The 20,529-nt window shown below is 45.1% G+C and overlaps 1 protein-coding gene across 8 annotated transcripts in view; it reads left to right on the forward strand.

Annotated features, from left to right (window-relative positions):
* The window catches only part of LOC108116626 (mucin-12), a 28,811-nt gene extending 8,334 nt beyond the window's left edge, over window positions 1-20,477 (forward strand). For 5 of the 8 annotated variants that reach the window (XM_017228604.2, XM_041819531.1, XM_041819532.1 and 2 more), the window contains 7 exons: window positions 766-889; window positions 11,040-11,427; window positions 14,744-17,145; window positions 17,204-17,297; window positions 17,357-17,701; window positions 17,959-18,373; window positions 19,084-20,477. In XM_017228604.2, the coding sequence (XP_017084093.2) occupies window positions 766-889; window positions 11,040-11,427; window positions 14,744-17,145; window positions 17,204-17,297; window positions 17,357-17,701; window positions 17,959-18,373; window positions 19,084-19,564 (4,249 nt within the window). In that variant the 3' untranslated portion in view covers window positions 19,565-20,477. The remainder of the gene's footprint in view (window positions 1-765; window positions 890-11,039; window positions 11,428-14,743; window positions 17,146-17,203; window positions 17,298-17,356; window positions 17,702-17,958; window positions 18,374-19,083) is intronic. The other 3 variants (XM_041819534.1, XM_041819535.1, XM_041819536.1) reach the window with 3 other exon arrangements.
* The last annotated feature ends 52 nt before the right edge of the window (window positions 20,478-20,529 follow it).

A 20,529-nucleotide genomic window follows, 5' to 3' on the forward strand; every position in this document is an offset into this window, starting at 1 on the left:
GGCAGAAGGGGCTTGGCATTATTAAAACTGGATTCACCGGGTTTCTTTCATTCCTTTTTAGGCATTAAATGACCGAAATTTAAATCAATTTTTTGCCTTTTCATAATTTTATGGCGCATAGGCGCGTTTTTTCTTCTTCTTATTTTTGGTTTGCTAAATATGTGCATATGTATGAGATCGCCTTTGTTCTTGCAGATGTTGAGTTTCCCCTTTGTGGCGTATATCTGTTGCGCATTTTCTCAAGACTCCATCCCAAGACACCCTTGAAATTCCAGTCACAGATTCATTTAAAACCCTCAAGAATGCCAACTGTATCATTACGCAGTTTCCCAAAAGGTTCTCGTAAATAACTATATAAAACGCAGAAAGGTTGAAAACCAGTTTAAATTATACGTAGATCGACTCGATGCGCACTTATTTGCCAAGCGATCGGTCGAATCACTTTACATTGTCATGTTAATGCCCATTATGTTAATGAGCTGTTAATCAAGCACTCGACCATTATCCATTGGCCTCTGTAGTCACTTAACTGCGGCTAATTGCCCCTGGGATATTGGTATAGTGAGTGTGGGTGGGTGACTGTTGGGTTGTGTTTTTGCTTAAAACTTGCCTGGCCTTGGGTAATTGCATAATTTCCATAAAACAAATTGTGCGTTTAGCTGGGTGAATAACGGCATGACTGAAGGCAGGGCGGGAACTTCACTTAATTAATCTCTCTCTGGCACATCGACTAATGCATTTATCTTTTTAACCCTTTATACACAGCCCCTCGGGCAAAACGCTGCGCACGCAGTTCCAGATCAAGGACTATCTGCTCACTCAGGGTACCTGCAAGTGCGGCCTGCCGTGTCCGCTGCGCCCGGAATATCTATTCGACTTTAATGCCCAGGTAAGTCAAGTAAAAACAACTTATATGGGGTGATAATTGTGGTTAAAATATATACTATTTACAAGCTTGTAAATGCTATACATTACAAGACAATTAAATCTTGCTATCATGAAATGGTTAGCTTCTAATTTTGCAGAAGATATAATCAAGTTTTAAGCTGTCAGAAGTTCCAAAAGGATCATATTAGATTTCATTAGGCCACAGGCTAATCCTTTAACTTGACTTTGAAATTAGTAACATCTTTTTCATGTAAATAATTGGATATCATATTCCATATATTAGTTCTAATCCCACGATTCCTGTCCGTGTCACGGCAACATCGCCAAACTCGCTGGAGTTGGACTTGTTTGTCTCATAATTGGCTGTAAATACCGAGCCATGAATGAGCTGATCCAACAAACGGGGGAAGCCAACGCCAAAGCTATGTCTATAGCTACGGCTATACCTATACTAAATCTAATTGAATGTGCTGCTGCCAGCTAACTACATGGTCTGGCAAAAGAAGGGGGAAGTTGCTAGCAGCTATTGGAGGGGGTTTTCGGCGACGGGGTTTCTGCTGTCGACTTTCACTGAGCTTTACTCGACTGCAATGTAACTGCTGTTGCTGCTGCTGTACCCCCCTTCTATAAGCCTCCTCATCGCTGGGGCTTCCAGATTAACGCAAAATATTTGTAAAACCAGTTTGACAACAAATCGACTGTGACGACGACGACGACGACGATGGCAAGCAGCAGCGACGTCGACTGCATAATCACGGAGCCAACTGAGCCGATTCTCCATGACCATCTGCCGCTTTTGCTCTGGAGCAGCTCCAATTTGTATACGAGTATATATCTACCATCTATATATTTTTCAGAATGCTAAGGGGGAGGGGGGCTGTATGTGAGTGCAGTGCGGTGAAAATCGCAGTGAAATCGCTTGCAATAAGATTAATTTTCAACAACAAAAAACTGTTAACGGTAAATCACGCCCAGACTTGGACTTCTGTTGGCTCTTTTTCGTCGCTGTCTTGGCCGTCGTGGTCTTGGTCTTAATATACTTTTTGTTATTATTATTTTTTGGTCCGCGCTCCCTGGCATTGTTGTTCTTGCAGGTCTTATTGGCTTCTGTCTCCTTTCAGCATTTGTCCGTTGTCTCCGTTTCAGTCGTAGTCTCAGTCACATTCCTCCTCCCTCCCGGATTCCCTCACTCTACCTCCCCCTGCTGAGGTCATTAATTTGAGTTTATGGTTTCCCTTTGGTTTTTTGCGTGACGTTGATGCCGTCAAGCGCCAACGCCAACGCCCGTCCAACCGAACGAACTGGAACCCCTCTCCTTTTTTTTAGCTTTAGGCCACCAACTCACCCGCGCACATTCAATGTCCTTTTAATATGCTCCAACAAACTTTGAGCAGTGCACAGAGGGAAAAAGATGACCTGAATTCGAGGGATTCTTCATGGAAATTGCTCTAGATATAGGGGTTTACTATCATAAAACGTTTTTCATTAGGGAAAAATTACGAGTTAGCTAAAATAGTTCCCCAAATCTTATAATTTCTTGGTCTTAAGCAGCTTAATCATGCAAATTATCTAATTTAAAAGCTTTTTCTTTTAGTAAAGAACTTTCAGTGTTTATGTTTAAATTTATAAGCTTTTTGATGACCCATAAATTACAGATTTCAGGTCTTTTCAAGATGTTCCATTCTTAAAATTTGTTTGGTTAACCTCAGCCAAGGATAAGCAAGCTTCATTTATTGAGAACAACCTTAATTACCCTTCAAGAAATATTCATTATTTCTTTGATTTCTTTATGCAAAATAAATCTCAGTGCACACACACGCACATTTTAAGTTGAATGTCTGAACCCGCCAGCGTTGATTGTCGTCTTTTGTTGCTGCTGCTGCTGCTCCAGCTGCTCCGTTCCGTCAATCGATATTTCGGTGCAATGCACTTATAACTTAGCTCATCCCTGCCTCAGTGCCAACCCACCGTTCCCTACCCTGCCACGCCCTCTTGGCTGTGCATCGTTTAGCTCCCACCACAAGCATCGCCCCACAGCTTCCATTTGAGTGCTAAGCTGAGCTGCGTATTATCAAAAGGCAACCGCAATTTGTTTACTAAACACTTCATTGTGCCACCGATAGTCCCGACTCTTTTACTCTTTTCCCCGCCGTCTCTTTCTCCTGGCCATTCCCACATTTTCTGACCGCAAGTCGTACGTGCGAGTGTGTGTGTGTGTGCTCTCTCTGTGTTGGCCATAACTTTTGGACATGGGGATATAGAGGTATCGGGGATTTGGTTTGGCAACTGTTTTGGATTTCTTTATTTGTGCGCGTCTTGTCTGCGACGACTCGCTTGGCACATTCAACTCGACCATCGCGGGTTTCGTTTTTGGCCATGATTGATGGGCCAGCATGATGAGGTCTACGTTAGCTGATTTGTTTTGATTACGGCCATTTTATGCTGTCGCCTTAACTGCCTTTCTTTCGAGATCTGAGCTTTCGAGGTGTGGTAGGTTAGGGATTTTCCGTTTCTTTCTGTTTATCTTTCTCTGCTTGCTGGCCATTCCTCTTCTTCACCCTCTCTCTCTCTCTTTCTTGCCATTTGGTCTTTTTGGTGAAAGTCTCCATGGCCAGAGCTAGACAAAGCGGCTGTCAGTCAATGTAGTTGGATTGAACATGGCCATCGTATCGGCTGGCAGGCGCAACCTGTCATGCGCTCGAGGTTGGGCCTGCAAATTATGATGTCGTCTTGGTATATTCATAAAATGAAGTATAGTGTGGATAACCAAAGGGGGTGCAGCGGTAGTAACCGACAAAGTTTGAGTGTTTTAGTGGCTACGATTGGAAAGTTGAAGCTGGAAAATAATGCTAAGTGGAGCAGAGAAGCTGACGGACGGCAGACAATTGCAGTTGCAGACATAACTAGTTTTGAGTATCCATACAGAGATTGCCCAAGTCTTTTCGGTGTACACTGAGAAATGTTAAAAGTTAAAGATATATTACTTTTTGTACCGATCTTAGAGAGTTTTTCCAGTGCATATTCCCGGCTGAATAGCTAACTAAATTCCTGACATTCGATACCATCTATTGGTCAGAGAGAAAGAGGAAAAGAAATGCTTTCGTGGGGAAGCAAATGCAATCGGATTAGGCCTGCCATTGCTGATTGATGTATAATTTATGTACATAATGGGCTTGTAGACAACACGGCGTGTACGTAATATGGATTGCGTATACGCCGTGTGGTTAATTAGACATACGCATCGAGTGAAATACATGGTAATTACATCGCATTTGGCATTTAGCTGCGGGTCTTTAATTATCCCATTCATATATATATATAGAAAAGCATGCACATATTTCTCCATAGCCATAGGCCATGACTCAGATTTCGGTTTATGGCCTTTTAATGGGTGTCAGGTTGGTTTGGTAGAAAGGGGGTTAGTTGGGTGGGTGGGTAAATATGACGCAGGCTGGGCTAAATGAATGCTTTGTTGTCTCTCGACTGAACGGTTCTCAGTCAGTCAGCTGCAATTGTCGATAATTAAACAATTATTTACAATTGAAATTTTCAATTGCTAAGTGCAAATGAAAAACCGAAAACAAAGCAAAAGCGATGGCCAGTTTTTGTTTCCATTTTTTCGATAAGTGCGAGACAATTGAAATTGATTTTCCACAAGGCGTCCCCCAATGGATTTCTATTTCGAGAGCATTGCACGCAGCTTTTCGAGAGAGAGCAGGGGGACAAGGGCAGGTCCGCCCCAGGCAAGTTGAGCAAACAAATGAAACTTTGGCCCCAGTTCATTTTCCATTCTCTCGCATGCAGTAAAAATGAAAAAGCAAATGCAAAAGCTGAGGCTGAATGGCTGCGCCAACAAGGCAAACAAACAAACTTGAGAAGGTCAGCGTCGAACGATGTCAGCAACGTTGTTTCAAAAATTTTACAGCTTACAATAAAAATAAAAGCAATATTAATTGTTGCTGTTGCTGCCGCTGTTTACGTTACACAAACACACGCATTCAGAATGTCAGAGGCGCATGCATAAAATATTCCATTCAGGGGGCTCTCTAAAAAAATATTGATTGACCTTTTTGGGTTTTTGCCTTACTTAAATCAAAGTTTAATGAATGCTGGCTTTTAGGCTTAAACAATATGACTTTAAAGCGCAAAACTAGTCATTTCCATAGTGTTAAACTTGGTAGATATTGGTATTGTATTTTACTGAAGTTGATTAAGTGGCAAAATGTTAAAGATTTTGTTCTTCTGACTTTGACAACATACTCTACCTATTCGAGACTAAAATAGGTCACCATTAAGTTGCTTCTCGCATCGTAATGCTATTTAACCTCCATTTTAATTATTCCAAAGATTACAAGAGGTTGTAAGCCTCACATTGCCCCTGAATCAACATGCCCCGCCTGAGAATGACTGGTGGCTCGATTACGCCCAGCTGACTTGAACTGAAATGTGCGTGAAGGTTGCTTGCCAATCAGCGGCAATCTGCGGGAGCTCCGGGCTGTTGTATATACTCGTATGTACTATATACTTTATGGCGTATTGCGGTGTCAGGGCCAGAAAATGAAAGTGAGACGCGACGGGCGGACGGCGGCTATCGCGGCTCATTGTTTCGGTGTCACTCATTCATTCAGGGCTATCCCTGGGACCCAGGGCAAGTAGTCCTCAAACAACAACAGAAAAGCCCAGCGCCCATAGCCCAGAAGAAATAGCGCTTCCAGTTATCGCCTGTTCTTGACGCACACCGAAATGCAGCCAAGCACGTCCGTCATTCGGAGCACTTTACCTCCTCCACGTCCATGTACTCCTCCTCTTACTGCTCCTCATCCTGATTCTCGACAACTGCCGCTGCTGCACTTTTCGGCCAATTTGCATTTATAAACATTTGTTGAGCGCGAGGCCACGGATACGGATACGCCGGGCTCTGTACGAGGGCAAACTGTAGCAGACAATTTAGCATATTCATGGAACAACAACTAAAACAATTAGGCGGCAGGTGGCAGGTAGAATGGGATGGATTGGGATGGGTCTGTTGTTTCCACCGATTCGCGCCGCATCTTCATCCACATTCGTTTTGTTGTTTTCAGTTTTCGGGGGTAATTTGCACGTCACTCGAATGTGAGCAGGAAGACTTGACTTGTCTTGACTCGACTTCCACATCGACTTCAACTTCACCCCACTCTTCTGCTTGTCTGGGTACTTTAGCAGCTTTTGGTGGCAGAAATTGAATTCCAGACGCGATCTCTCCACGTTCCCGCTCTTTTTTTTTTTCTTTCGTTGGCCCAGTCATTTGGCCAGGCGTTTTTATAGAAACTTCATTAGTCCAAATTAAATGTGGTACGTTGCGCTGTGAGCAGACAGCGTGGCATTGCCAGGGCAGGACCAGACCCAGAGTGCAACAGGACCCGGGACAGGCGGAGTCAGGAATGGCAGGCAGACATGATGTCGAGAACTTTGCTTCACTGAACCGCTGAAGAGTGGTCTGCCAGGCGGCCTGAAGTGCAGATATCCAACAGCCAGGTGCCCAACGTTGACTGGCGAAAGTTTTTGGACCACAGCAATTGAATGAGGCACGTCGGTGGTTGGGTGAAGTTGTCCATCTCACGACCAGACCAAATCGAGTTGGCAGTTTAATCCTTTAACTGGCCCGAAAAAAGGATATTCTATAAATCGATATCAGTGTCGCAGAGCAGTTTGTGGGTTTCCCTAAAAGGTTAAGTCCTTAATTGCGGTTGTGCACGGGAAAAACAATCTTAAAGATGTGAATTTTGAAAGTTATCTATAGTTGCAAATGTAATTTTTGATATTGCAAAGTTAATTCAATGAAAATTTAAACCAAAGAAAAGACTATCCTTTTAGAGAAAGCATAGCCTACTTTTTGGCGACTTAATAGTGGAAAATCTTTCTTACTTAAACACTTTTCAAGGCAAACTGCATTTAAGCTGTATTTCGTGCTCGCTGAAGTGCAGTGTCGTTTCGACTTGATTTAATTTCCGCTTAAAGTGAATTCTGCCAACCAGGCACTGAAATTTATACATTTTCTGTTGGCTCTTGCAAGGTTTCTGCTTTTCAATTTAGTTTAAATGTGCATCCTGCAGGCTGCCAACTGCCCGACTGCCATTTTCCTGGCTCCTGCCCCTTCTCCCACAAACTACTAACCAGAGAATCGAGCATTAACCAGAGAATTGCACGCGCGCCCGGCGACCGTTGAGCGATTTCCGTTGTGGGTTACGTCATGCACTGCCCTCGCAGTATGTTGTTCTAGGAGGGAGAGGGTTTCCCGGAACGGGGTCTGACAGGAAAATCTTGGTGCAGTCCTGCAGGACTTTTGGAAACTCGTCGCTGGCGACGTGACTGAGCGATTACTCATATCCGGCAGCGCCGCAAGTTCCTGTTCTGAGTGCGCACACAATTGCCCGAAGGAGGTCCGTGTCCATGTCCATGTCCATGTCCGAGCCTTGGATTCCCGAGAGCTAAAGAGCTGAAGGAGCGTAGAGGTTCGAGAAATAGAGCCACCTAGCCCACCACATAAAGGATTAAAGCTGTCGGCCGGCAGCCGCTCGACAGTCATTATGACGTTAATGAAAACCAACACCGACGTTGCACCTGTGCATGCTTCGCACCTGCACCTGCACCTTCCCTTCGCCGCCGCCAGCATAAGTCTCGCCCAGCTCGTTTGCATATTGCCCAAGCTGCCTGGACACTCCGACACCCACACTGCATGTGGAAGTCCTGCTGGGCTGAAAGCCACCCCCTTCCGGTGGAACCACCTGCCGCCGCCGCCTGGAACCGCCCACCCAACGCTCCGGCTATGTCTGGCCAACACACAGACACACAAAGTTCGTTTTAATTTTCACAATTATGCATGCAAAAGTGCAATGTTTGTTGGTATTTCGCTGGCATTTTGTTGCGTGTTATACACGCCCCCTTTATTTCTCAGCCCGGAATAAGCTCAGTTAATACGTCAAAAATGCAAAATGCATGTTTCCCTACATGGATTGGACACTTTTCGGTTTATGTAAATAATGTAAATATATATATATATATATGGCTTGTACGTATTTTCAATTATATATCCGTATGGCTCCGTTCATGTATGTAATGCCCTGCATTCATTAGCCGCACGCTTTGCTGGAGTGGAGTGTCAACGCGTCGCCTCAACGCTTGGCTGGATTTGGTGCTCCTTCTCCTGCTGCTGCTGCTGCTCTGGCTAATAACCATTTTGGTGGCCATTATGCTGGGCCAATGGGATATGCTCGGTTTGGGCTTAAGGTTGCCAAGAAAAGGGACTATAATGATGATTTTGGGTCTTTAAGAGTACACAAGTGACAGGTTGGGAGATAAATGTTTAGGTTGTCATCAGAATTTAATGGGATAAACTTTCATTATGAATGATAAATCACTTAGGAAATAAATTCATTTTCTTATAGCAAGACTTAACTACTTTTTTTACGATATTTAAAAGAAAATTTAATGCTTTAATATATATGATTAGTAATAAAATCCACAACTAATGTCTTGTACTATAATTTGTAGGCTGTTTTATGAGAAAGTTAAAATGACAAAACTGAAAATTTTTTATTTTATATCGATAATAAATATCATTAGCTGAGATTTAGAATCTGGAAATATAAGTTCCCCTATCTTGGCGACTTAAAAATTGCTGGTAAATTGATTAATTGCCTGTAACGAGTAATCAAATAGTCGTTTATCATATTTGTTGCAACTGAAGTTGCAGTCGTTGGTGCTGCTGCTGGTGTCAGCAACAGAAGCAGCAGCAACAGCACAGCTTTTGCTTAATTATTTTTCCATTAAATGCCAATTAAATTTGGATATTATGTTTGAAACTGGCATTGAATTTCCTGCGTAGCTAGGAGAGAGGGAGGAAAGGCTCCTGCCGTTGCCAGGGCAACGTTTGATTGCAGTTGCATTTTCGTTTGTCTGTTTTTTTTTTTTTTTTTTACTATTTTATTATGTGTACATAATTTGCCAGGCAGACAAAGATAGAAGGAGCAAAGGCAACCCCCCGGCGGATTGGATGGTGGCCATCGTGGCAGACGACGACTACGACGACGATGGCGACCCAGTTGGCAATTGCAAAATGTTCTACATCCATTTGTTTGTTTGTTTGCTTTCTCTATGGCGGGAGTGGAGCGGATGAGCTCGGGTTGTTGAGTTGTTGTTGGGTTATTTGGAGGGCGGGATGAGCTGCGGTTTTATTGCATTTCAAAAGTTGAAATTATGTTTGCTTTCTGCGGCAAGGCGGACGCCGACTGCCTTTTGACTAAGTGGCAAGCAAAGCTGCAACAAAACAGCACTTGAAGTTGCCTTTGTGGCAGCAGCACAAGTTGCAGTCAAAAGCCCAGACATTGCTGTAGGAAAATTAGAGATCTGGAATGGGTTTAGGGTCCTCTAATGGATTTATTTCGTCTGGCTGGGCGTGGTCAATTAATAAACTTTCGCTGTACTTACACCATGAATAAATTGGTTTTGCCTTATGGAATTAATAAACTTTTCTTGTATTTACACTTCGCATAAATTGACGTTGAAGTGGCCTTTTAAAGTTGTAAATCTTGCAACTCCAATCAAGCAATTACCCCAAAGATGGCCCCAAGTTTCACGTTTCATTATCCCCTGCTTATTTGCCAATGATTCGTTTAATTTCAGTACTTGAACTCACAGAAGTTCCTTTTCTTGGTATCCCGAAGGCCTTGGCCATCGTCAGGTTACTTGGGCCACTTTATTGCCTTTGCCAATTGCTCCTTTTCCTCGGTCTGTCGGTCAGTGCTATATAAAAAAAAAAAGAAGGGAAACTGGGAACCAGAGGGGTGGGGGGCAGTGAAACATTTTAATGTTTAATAACCAACTTTGGTCTGTGGAATGTTCACTTAAAGCAGTGCCAGTGGCGGATCCTAAAAGGTCCGTTCCGAGTGTTTTGTACAAATTGCTGACCCAAAATGGTTGCGACACGTTTCCAGCGCTTGGCTGGCCAATGAAGCAATTGCCATCCACTGATTGAAATGGCAAAAAGTGCACGGTCCCAAAAGGGTCGCTCGTCCATCATCATCACTGCTGCCCGCCTGCTTGTTTCATCCTCCATATAGTCGTTATCGTCATGGTTCATATTAAAGGCGGCAAAGGATGAGAATGGGTGTTGCCTGCGGGGGAGGCCTTGCAAATCGAAACCTTTGCCGGCGATTCATTTGCATAAATTCCATGCGCACCTGCTGCTAAAAGGAGGTTGGGCACCATGCGGTCGCCATGGCAACTTTTGCCAGTCTTTTGATCTGCTCAACTCGATAATGATGAATGAGATGCATTTGATTGGATTACATGTGTACTCGGCCGGGGCTTCGTTGGATATTCATTTACAAAATGCTAATTGGACGGTGCCTAAGCCTCGGGCCAAGGTCGTATTCCTAAGTAATCAACTCAATGTTTTCCCGCTCATCTCATCAATTTTCCACACAAAAAGGAGATGGAAATTTGTGCAAAATAATTTGAATAATTTTACCGAAATTTGATTTGGTTTTGTGAAGAGCAGGAAGGCGGATTATGAATAGAAGGGAATCCTTTTAAGCGTATTAATTGGAGGAAATTTTATTTAAATAAGGTTTTCATTTTTGAACTCTGGATTGGTTAGTTAGATGTTTATCGATGAGGCTTTCAACTTAGAAATGAAGGTACTGAAAAGTGAAGAACATTTTAAAAATCACCTTAAGACTACCGTCTAATTACAGGGTATTGTAAAAGCTAACGACGGAAGGCGCCTCTGGCGCTTATCTAATTTTTACCGAATGCTACTCACGTTTCCCATGCAAATTAATAGCGCACACCCATCGAAAATGAGTGTGTGTGTTGCTTTAAGTATATGTATATTGCATCTGTGCTAATGTGTGTTTAGAGTGGACCTTTATGTGTGCTGTTTGGCATTCCAAGCGCGCTGATTAAATTTTCGATTTCATATTTGACAGAAACGGGCAACGTGGTCGGTCGGCTCGGTCGTCGTTTGTGGTGGTTTGTCGTATGGTTGGGGGGGTTTATGGGTGTTCTGCGGTCGTCGTTATCGACGATTCTGTCGAGTGGCGGCGACTAATTTGATTGTTGCATACCATTTACACTAATTATGCCAATTTGCTGCCTTATGCTAATTGCAGGTGCCCAACATGCCGCTCAAGTTGCCAATGGAGGCGTCAACGACAATGCCAACACCTTGCCTTCATCAGCGGCGAATTCTTGAATCTCAGCAGCTTCAGTTGCCACAACAACCGCAGCAGCAGCAACAGCAGCAGCAGCAATCCCAACTGCAACAGCAACATATACATTTGCAGCAGCAACAACAACCACAACAGGCTGTTAAAGATGTATCGGTGGCAGTATCCGTATCTGGGCCAGCAGCTGTCAGTGATGTGTTCTCCACGCTGATGACATCGACATCAAGAACGGCGACAACGGCAACACCAACAGCAGCAACATCCACGCCAGCAGCAGCAACATCGCCAGCTCAAACGGCAACAACCACCACACATGAATTGGCCAACAAAGGTGAGTGGCTTAGCATGTGAAAAACAATTTAAGTACAATACCAAAGAAGCTTATAATCAAGGATAAGCGGAAACCATCTTAGGGGCTATCTTCAGTCGGGGTTGTCAAAGGGTTCAGAAAGTATCGGTATGACTACGTATATTTAGGAGACTTAAATCACTTAAATCTTTAAGTTAAGAGATGACTTTAACTAAGCTTGAAAGACTTACATAAATTTGTATAAATATTTCAAAGGGCAAGCCTTAACTGACGGCAGTTGTAGAAAAATAAGGAATATTACAACTTTCTAATGAGTCAAACGCCTTCCTTTTCCACACAAAGAAAACCCATTCTTTTTAGTAATTTGCCATTTCATTTGAGAACTCTGAGAATGACGGACGTTTTCCTGTTTTATCGGCGCCATGGCAACCCTGGCTGTCAAAGCTCCCCTGCGGGTGAACATTTACAGCGCTCAAAAGTATGCTATGGAAAAATGTGATGCCTGCATTTTTGCGCAACTGCAAAAATAGAAAGGAGAAAGGAAAAAAAAATATATATATATATATGTAGAAAAAAACGACGACAAGGACTGACGACGAGCAAGACGAAGACGACGTCGACGGATGCACAAGAGCGGGAAGTGGGTAGGAGAAAGGGGGCTGACAGGATATAGCCGGAGGTGAGGTCAGGCCAAAAGGAAAACTAGTGTAGATACGTGCGAAAAGTGCAGGCTGGGCCAAGGAAAATCCTAAGCAAAGCAAAAGCAAAGCCATGCCAAAATGGAGCACAGCAGGAACTGCACACAAACACCCAGGCACACCCTTCAAATTGCTGCAGGCACAGTTGGGGTCAGCTAAGTGTCTTTAAAGGGTCTTTAAAATATTTCTGAAATATCTTGGTTATATTAAAATAGGATTTTTTAAATAATTAAAATTTCTTTGTTTAAATAATTTAGTGTTAAATGTTGTTAAACAGAAGTAGTCCTAATATTATGGCCTCACCTGTTAGCATACATGCACATGCACAGGGACGTGTATGTGGTCGTGCAAACAGATGCAGTGGAAAAGGTGCTCGATGTTGACTGTGGCTGCTGCCAAGTGAAAAACGATGCCTAGACAATGATAAAGTGAAACTGCACACACACACACAAACAGGGAGGGTAGTGGCAGGGCGGGAGATACAGATGGATATACACAAGGATACTGGGTTAGGGCTGGGGAGTTCAAGGAAATAAAAGGATAAAATCGCAAGGCGAGCGAGCGAACAAACAAACACAGCGAAAGCAACGAGTTCAACAAGCTTAAAACAGCATACCATAGGTGGTTTCGGGGTAAAACCTGGGAGGTGGGTTGTTTGAGCATTGGCAGGAAGTGCATTTCGGATGCCTTCCACCCGTTTGCCGTCTGTTTGTCTCCCCTTAAGACCTCCTCCCTGTCTTTCCCCTTGATTCTTTAGCTTGTTTTGATTTTGTCTTTTGTATGACCAGTCAAAGGAAGTTAACGCGTCCCAAACAAAAAACCCAAAGCGTTAGTCAAAGACATAAGCCACCCACTAAGTTTTTTTCCCCTCCTCCGCACCCCAACAACTGGATTTTCCCGACCAACAGCTGCAGGCGCTTTAAGTCGAGCAGAGAGAGCAGCATGATAAATAAATGTTATGTTTATTAAAGACCCCCGACTGCTGGGAAACATTTACACTTGAGAACGCCCCAAGCAGCTTGGACAGCTTGCGAATGGGAATGGGATCTCGATGGTGGGGATTCCAGTGGGTTGAGTTTCAGATATATCCAAACCATCTTGAAGGTGACACAAAAACGGAAAAGGGCAAAAGTTCAGCGTTGATTTCTGTTGCTCAGGAAGCCAATTAGCAAGATATACAAAACTTTTACCACTGAAAATGTGACTCTGCATTCAAGATTACTTCATCTTTGGGTGGGGTATATCTCTCAAGGCCAAAAGTTATGTGTTGATTTGATTAATTTTTCAATTTAATTGGAGTTTCAAACTTATTGAGATGTTACAATTGAAAAAACTACATGATAAATACCTTCTAAACTCAGAGGAAACTTTGTGTAAGAGTATAAATTATTCGTGCTGTTGGCTGGTCGATTATTTGTATTGGATTCCCTCTGCAATCACCCGGGAAGCACTTTCAAAAACTTTTATTCTATTGACACCGCACCAATTCAGCATCCGCACTTTCCACTTTTTGCGACCTGCAACTGCCGCAGGCTGGCAGACTTTTTGAAAGGGTTTTTCTTCCAGCAATTCAAAGCAATTTGATTTCCATTTGAGATATTTGCCCGCCGAGTGCAAGGAAAAAGGAAAACAACTGCAAAACTGTTGCCAATTTCGGGGGGAAAGGAAAAAAGGGTTTGCCAGCGCACGCACATTCATTCCTTCAGTCAGTCAGTCAGTCATTCATTCAGTCATTTAGTCATTCATGGACAACGACATGGAGATGGAAATGGAGTAGGCGTGGCCTGTGCAAGGTGGACAAGGGAGTCAGAGACAGCTCAGCAGTTGGGCAAACATTTGGCAAACATTGTTAAAAACTTTAAAATGAAAAGGTTAATTGAAACAAAAGGGACTTGATGGCAAAAGTTTAACCGAGCGCGTCCACTGTGTACCGCCTACCAGCCACGCCCACTGCCCTTTGGGCCACACCACCACAAGGCAGACAGGAGCAACCACTTGCAATCCTTGCCAGCGGGTGAGAGAGTCCAATCAGAGTCGCATTAAAAGCCCCGCACAAAGCAAAAGTTTTCCACGATTTAGAAATTTTCGCGAGCCAACGCAGATAATGGGGAAGGTGGCGCAAAAAGTTGGTCAGGCTGCGGTCTCTGTGGGTGTGGCAAGTATTTGCAAAAAAAAAAAAAAAACAGAAAAAAAATTTCAAAAATCTTTGCCCTGGCTAAATGAATTTAAATTTTCTGTGGCTGGTTTTTTGTTCGTATTTATTTTTATTGTTTGAGGGATGCATCCCTTGCTTTTTTTTGGGGGGGTAAAGCTTTTTAATTATAAGTCTGCCATTATATGCTTACGTTTGAAAAAGGAAAGCCACTGACATGCCCTTGGAGCCACCCCCTAACACCCTTTTTTGTGCGATACACTCGTGGCCGCACGTTTGTGTGTTCTGATTTTGGGATTCCTATAGCGCTTCCCATTTTTGTGCTCCACCGAACTCACAGTTTGCAAGACCTTTTGTGGGTGGCGTTTCTTTACGGGGTGGACACGTTGCGGGCACTTTAAGGACGCGACGCGCTTTGCATAAGCAAACTAAGGATATCTTGACCTTTCACTGACTTTGCCTTTTCAATTTGTTGCTCCATTTCCAGACGCTGATTGCCACAAATTTGGCAATAACAAATTACCTGCCTCGGTCCGGACCACGACCACGCCCACGTCCATGCCCATGCCCGCTTCAACGCCCACATTCCCGCTACCGAATGCGATGCCAACTAGTCAAACATTAGCATTAGGCGGAGTTCAAGTTAGCGGCGGCCACCCCAAGCGTTCAACTGGAGGACATGTGATAAAGCAGCCAGCCAACGCATTTGCGCCACCACCCACGCCACCCATTGTCCCCGGAGGAGCCACAACGGTTATCCAGCAGCAACAGCAACAGCAACCCCATCAACATCCCAACTTTAAGGACGACCCGGCTGGTTATCTGCAACAGCAAACAGCTATGTTGCATAGCAGCCTGGGAGTGGGCTTGGATGGGACGAAAACAGCGGCAGGAACTGCCACGGCGAGAGCTTTGCCACAGGAACCTATTGTGCACAGCTCCCAACAGTTGCAGCATCAACAGCAACTCCAGCAGCAACAACATTTGCAGCAGTTGCAACGCCAGAAGATTCGACGCCTTTCGCTCTTCGGGAAATGGGAAACGGATCCAGCACCTGCCACAAGTACCCAACCATCCACTGGACCAAGAACCCTGCAAGTGGACACCGCCGCCTTTGCACGACCCCAGAAACCACAGATCACTAGCGTGACACTGGTCCCAGCTCCCCAGGAGTCACCAGTATCGAGTAGTGCCAGCGAAACGTTAGAGAAGCGACCCGAGCAGGTGGGCGCAATATCCACCAGTCATGAGAGCCCGCGACAGAGTCTATCCTCGCCAACGGATTCGATTGATTCGGCGAAGAGCACGCCCTCCGCTTCACCCAAGCCCCAAATGCATGTTCAGATGCAGCCACAGTTGCTGCAGATGCGCACGCAGACCCAGGTGAATCTTCCAGCTCCAGCACCCGTCACTGTGCCTGCCCATGTCCGTCTAATGCGTCAGCAGCAGACGCAGATCATTCCCGGCCAGCGTTTGGCTGTTCCCAGTAGCAGTGCAGCCCTGGCCACGATGACCAGAAGCATAGTTACCTCTTCCGCGGGAGCGAGTACGATCACGGGTCGCCCGGTAACTACCACATTGGCCAACTCGAATCCCACTGTGGCACAGCTGCAATCGATGGCCAATGCAATGGGTGGAGCAGGTGGTGGTGGTCAATTAATAATGACATCGTCGGGACAGCTTCTGGTCATACCCACGCCCAGCAAACAGACGACGCAGCATCATCGTCCCGGTCAGCCTGGACAAGGTGTCATCATCCAGCAACAGCAGCCGGCCGAGTTACATCCACAACCGGGAGGTGGTTATATCGTCAGCCAACCCTCTCCCGTGGCGACTGCAAGTTCCAGCAGTAGTAGCAGTACTGTGATCCTGAACTCCGGTGGAGCCAAGCTGTTGCACCACCAGATCATCACCTCGCAGGCGGGCCAAATTAATCAGGCGACTGCCGGAGGAACAGGAAATCAACCGCAGGCTGTGCTGCTGAATACCCTGGCCAATGGAGGTTACATCGTCCAGCAGCAACAGCAATCGCAGGCGCCACACCAGGCTGAGCAGATCTTGGCCATGCCGCAGCCGCCTCCAGCGCAGACGCTTATCATCAGTTCGCCGGATACAAAGAGGAGGGCACGGAAAAGGAAGAACTCCATATGTCATACTCCGCCGCCGAATGGTTCGCCCGCCAAGACTATTTCGCCACAGATCTCGCCCAGCATCCCAAGCCAGGCACCAGCTATGCTCCACCAGCAGGCAGCGGCGGCAGCTCCTCAGTTTCAACAGCAATTCCAACTGAGTCCTGGGATCCAAGGTATCGTGGTAAACAAGCCCAATCCTCCACAGGCTCAACAGACGCAACAGCTTCTGCTCCAAAATGGGCAAATCCTGCAGCAGGTTAATCTCATTGGACAACAGCTTCTTATGCCCGCCGGATTGGTAATGGGACCGGATGCTACTCTGCTGCAAATCCAGAACATGCCCACTACCAGTCTGATGACGCCACAGGGTCCTGTGATGCTGCGAACTCCATCACCCCAGAGCAAGCCCTCCTTTATTTCGCCTAGCGCTGGGGGTCAACAGTACTTAGTGGGAGCTAATGGGCAGTTAAGTCCCATTGGGCAGATCTATTCCACACCCATGGGTCTGGTGATGCCAACGGGTCAGCAGGGAGGTGCATCCTTCGTTCAGGCAAGTCCCACGACCACTACCATCCAGATCCAACAGCAGCCAGCCCCGCAGCCCACGCAGATCAGTTTGCAGCCGGCTCAGGCCACCTATGTGACAGAGACGGTGATGAGTCGTCAGGGAACAGCTGCCAGTCCGCCGGATACAACAACCTGCAGTCCACGAAGCCCGGAGCGACCTCCCAGCCATCGAAGCAGTGGCAGCGATATGGTAAGTGTTTGATTTCTCCTTCCTAGATGTTTTCTAATCACTTTCCACTCCTTATTAGGTGCAATGTGTGTCCAGTTCAGAGCCAGATGCGGCGGTTTCTCCCCAAAGCGTTGAGAGCAGGCAGTCGCCGTCTTCCACGGACTGTGAAAGGAGTAGGTGCATCTAACTTGTATGTTGAATCCCTACTTATACAATCCTCTTACCAAACCAGGTATCTGTAACAACAATCTGTTCACCCAACCAACTGGAATCTACAAGCATTCGGATCCGAAGATCAGACGCATCCACATCACATCGCAGTCAGCGGGAGAGAATGGAATCAGTCTGATGCAGGGACAAGGTATGCGAATGGCCACATCTAACACCAACTCCACATCCGCATCCATGTCCATAACATCGTCATCGCCGGCACAACTAACCAACAATGTGACGGCGGGTCACCGCCATCATTTGCTCCGCCAACAGGCCGTGCAACAACACACTCCAAACATCTCCAACAACAGCCATTCAAACACCTTCCTTCATAGCCACAAAGTAGTTAACGTTGACTACCAGGGTAAGGCCCCATCGCTGACCAGCACTAACTGCATCCACACGCTAACCCATCACCAAAACACGAACACCCATTTGGCCACTGCATGATCGCCTGCACCATCTCCAGCACCCGCACCTGCACCTGCACCTGCACCTTTGTTTAGTTTGTAATCTTCGCTCCCCGTCTGTCTATCGCTTGGTGCTGGGATCACCTCTGCCCCACGAGTAACAACAAAAAGCCATAGTCCTAGTCTTTATGTGTGTGTGTGCCTTTCGTAGAGTCACCCACAACAACGCAGTTGCAGTCATCGGTTCCAACCCCTCCGATCCTAGAGGCTCCATCAACTGTTGAGAAGGCGACCAACAAGACGCCCACGAAACGTTCACGTCGGCCGCAGCGTGGGGCGGTACGTGCAACGGCCACGCCAATGGGTAGAAGTTTCCTGTTGCCGCCAAGATCCTTCGCCATTGGGGAACTGATCTGGGGTCCGGCCCGTGGCCATCCCGCCTGGCCCGGGAAAATCGTCAAGATGCCCGACGGAGTGTGCACGCCGTCGCAGCAGTTTGACCACGTGTGGGTTCAGTGGTTTGGCGGCGGCGGGCGCTCCACCTCCGAACTGATTCCGGTCAACTCGTTGCAGAGCCTCTCCGAGGGTCTGGAAGCACATCACAAGGCCCAGAAGGATACGAGAAAGTGAGCATCAATCCAAGGTTGGGGATGTCTAGGAAGAAATTAGGGGGGAGGTTTGAATTTTAATCAAGTTAATCCAACAGGCAGCGTTATTGAGGGAACCTTTGGCTATAGGTGTACCACCAGACCAGCACTGTAGATAGAACTATAAACTACTTTACTATATTTTTAGTACTTTTTAATATCGAATGTAAATCTGTTTTAAGTTTTGATCTATGTTTAAGTAATGCATTTTCTCTTACATTGTAGTTTATTTTTTCATTTTTTAAACTCTAAAAGTTATAAAAGTTTTTCCATTTAGTAGCATTTTATTTTGTAGTTTCCTTTTAAGCCTATATATATTTATTTTGCAGCCTTCAGTTAGCCTTTGAAATGTAGATAATTTGATAGATAATCCATAGCTAAGCAATTGAGTGATAAATCGGCATTTATATGCATTATTAATTAATTTAATCATTGTTTACATTTTGACTTTTAATTTGCTAATTAATATTCTTGTTTCTTTTTTAAAATGCGCTGAACCAAATCCAAAAATTAAACCCTGCCCTGCCAACCCCAACGTGTATAACTCTGTGTGTGTGTGTATGCATAATCATCATCATCATCATGACCAACAACAACCCCACTCGAAAATGCAAAAAAAAAACCCAAACCCAACCTGAAACCAACCAAAAACTCAACCTCATACACACACCCAATATGCGACCACAAAGGAGCCGCAAACTGAACTCGCAACTCGAGCGGGCCATACAAGAAGCAATGACTGAGTTGGATAACATTTCAGCCTCCACGATACCCGCAGCCACATCCTCATCATCATCAGCTAGCATTGCCGTTGTTCCAGCATCGGCAGGACCAGCTGTAATTGCCGGCGGACAACAGCAACAGCAACAGCAGTATCAGCAGCAACAGCAGCAGTCGCCCTCTTCAACGAACAACAAAATAAATGGACTCGCACGGAGCAAGCGCCAGGCTAATACAAGTGGGGCCAGCATGATGCTAACCACCAGCACGGCGGCCACATTGAGTGGCCTCTTCAATCAGCAGCGAGCCAAACCCATACGCATAGCTCCAGCTCCACCGGCGGGCGCAACGGGCACTGGTACGCTGCAGGGAGCTGGAGCTACGGCTGTAGCTACGACTGGAACTGGAACCACTCTGGCTCGTTCCGAGATCCTAAAGCTGACCAAATGACCAGCGTTGTCGACGTTGTCGTCGACAGTAAGCACAGCCAACTACACGCTCGTCATTGGGCATAAGTAAAGCGGGATGAGATGCCGCCAGGTCATACATATATAAAGCTATCCCATATACGATACGAGTATAGAGTTTAGTGTTAGATGTCAGGCCTCAGCTTTGGAGTTTGTTGTTTTGTATTCTTTACCAGACTCTCTCACACGACTCCCCGCTTAGTTGCGTCGTTGGGCGGCGCGCGCCACACTTTTGAAATAGACAATAAAACAGCAAGATGATGTTAATGAAAATCAAGTTACAAAGAAGAGTTCTAACAATAAGCAGTAGGTTTGCTTCTTAGAAAAGCGCCACGGCGCAATTTTGCGTTGTTTTGTATATAGTAAACACCCCCAACCCCAAGCTACAGATGTTAGTACTAAGTATTTATTTATTGCATATAGACCCTTGGTTTTTTTCGTATAGGTTTTGTTTTCGTTGCAATTTTATAGACTTAACCATTATTTTTATAAATAGATAGCCTTAGCTGATACTTAGCCACTAAGTTAAAAATTGAGTAACCAACCACAAGAGGGCAGATCTACGCAGTCATTGCGTCCAAAATTATTACATTTGCTTAATTAAGCAATTAACTTTGAATCAAAAGCAGCTTCTGATTTTCATTTATTGCTTGAACCCAAAATGTTTTATAAACTCTAGAAGAAGAAATTATTTATGTCGAACACAAACGAAAACCCTGAGTAAGCGATGAAGGAGGAATGAAAGAAATTATATTTATAAATTGTTATTATTTATTTAGTTGAAACTATTGTAAAATTATAATTGTAAAACAAAATACAAAACGAAACCACACTTAGCGGAACCACACAAAACAAATAAAAAGTCAAAAACCAGAGAACTTAAATGCTTTATTGAATTTTTGTAATTATTTATTTAATGAAATTGAAGGGTACACTTCGTACTATAAA

The sequence above is a fragment of the Drosophila eugracilis genome, unplaced genomic scaffold (assembly GCF_018153835.1).
Source record: "Drosophila eugracilis isolate 14026-0451.02 unplaced genomic scaffold, ASM1815383v1 contig_75, whole genome shotgun sequence".
In the NCBI taxonomy this organism is placed as follows: Eukaryota; Metazoa; Arthropoda; class Insecta; order Diptera; family Drosophilidae; genus Drosophila; species Drosophila eugracilis.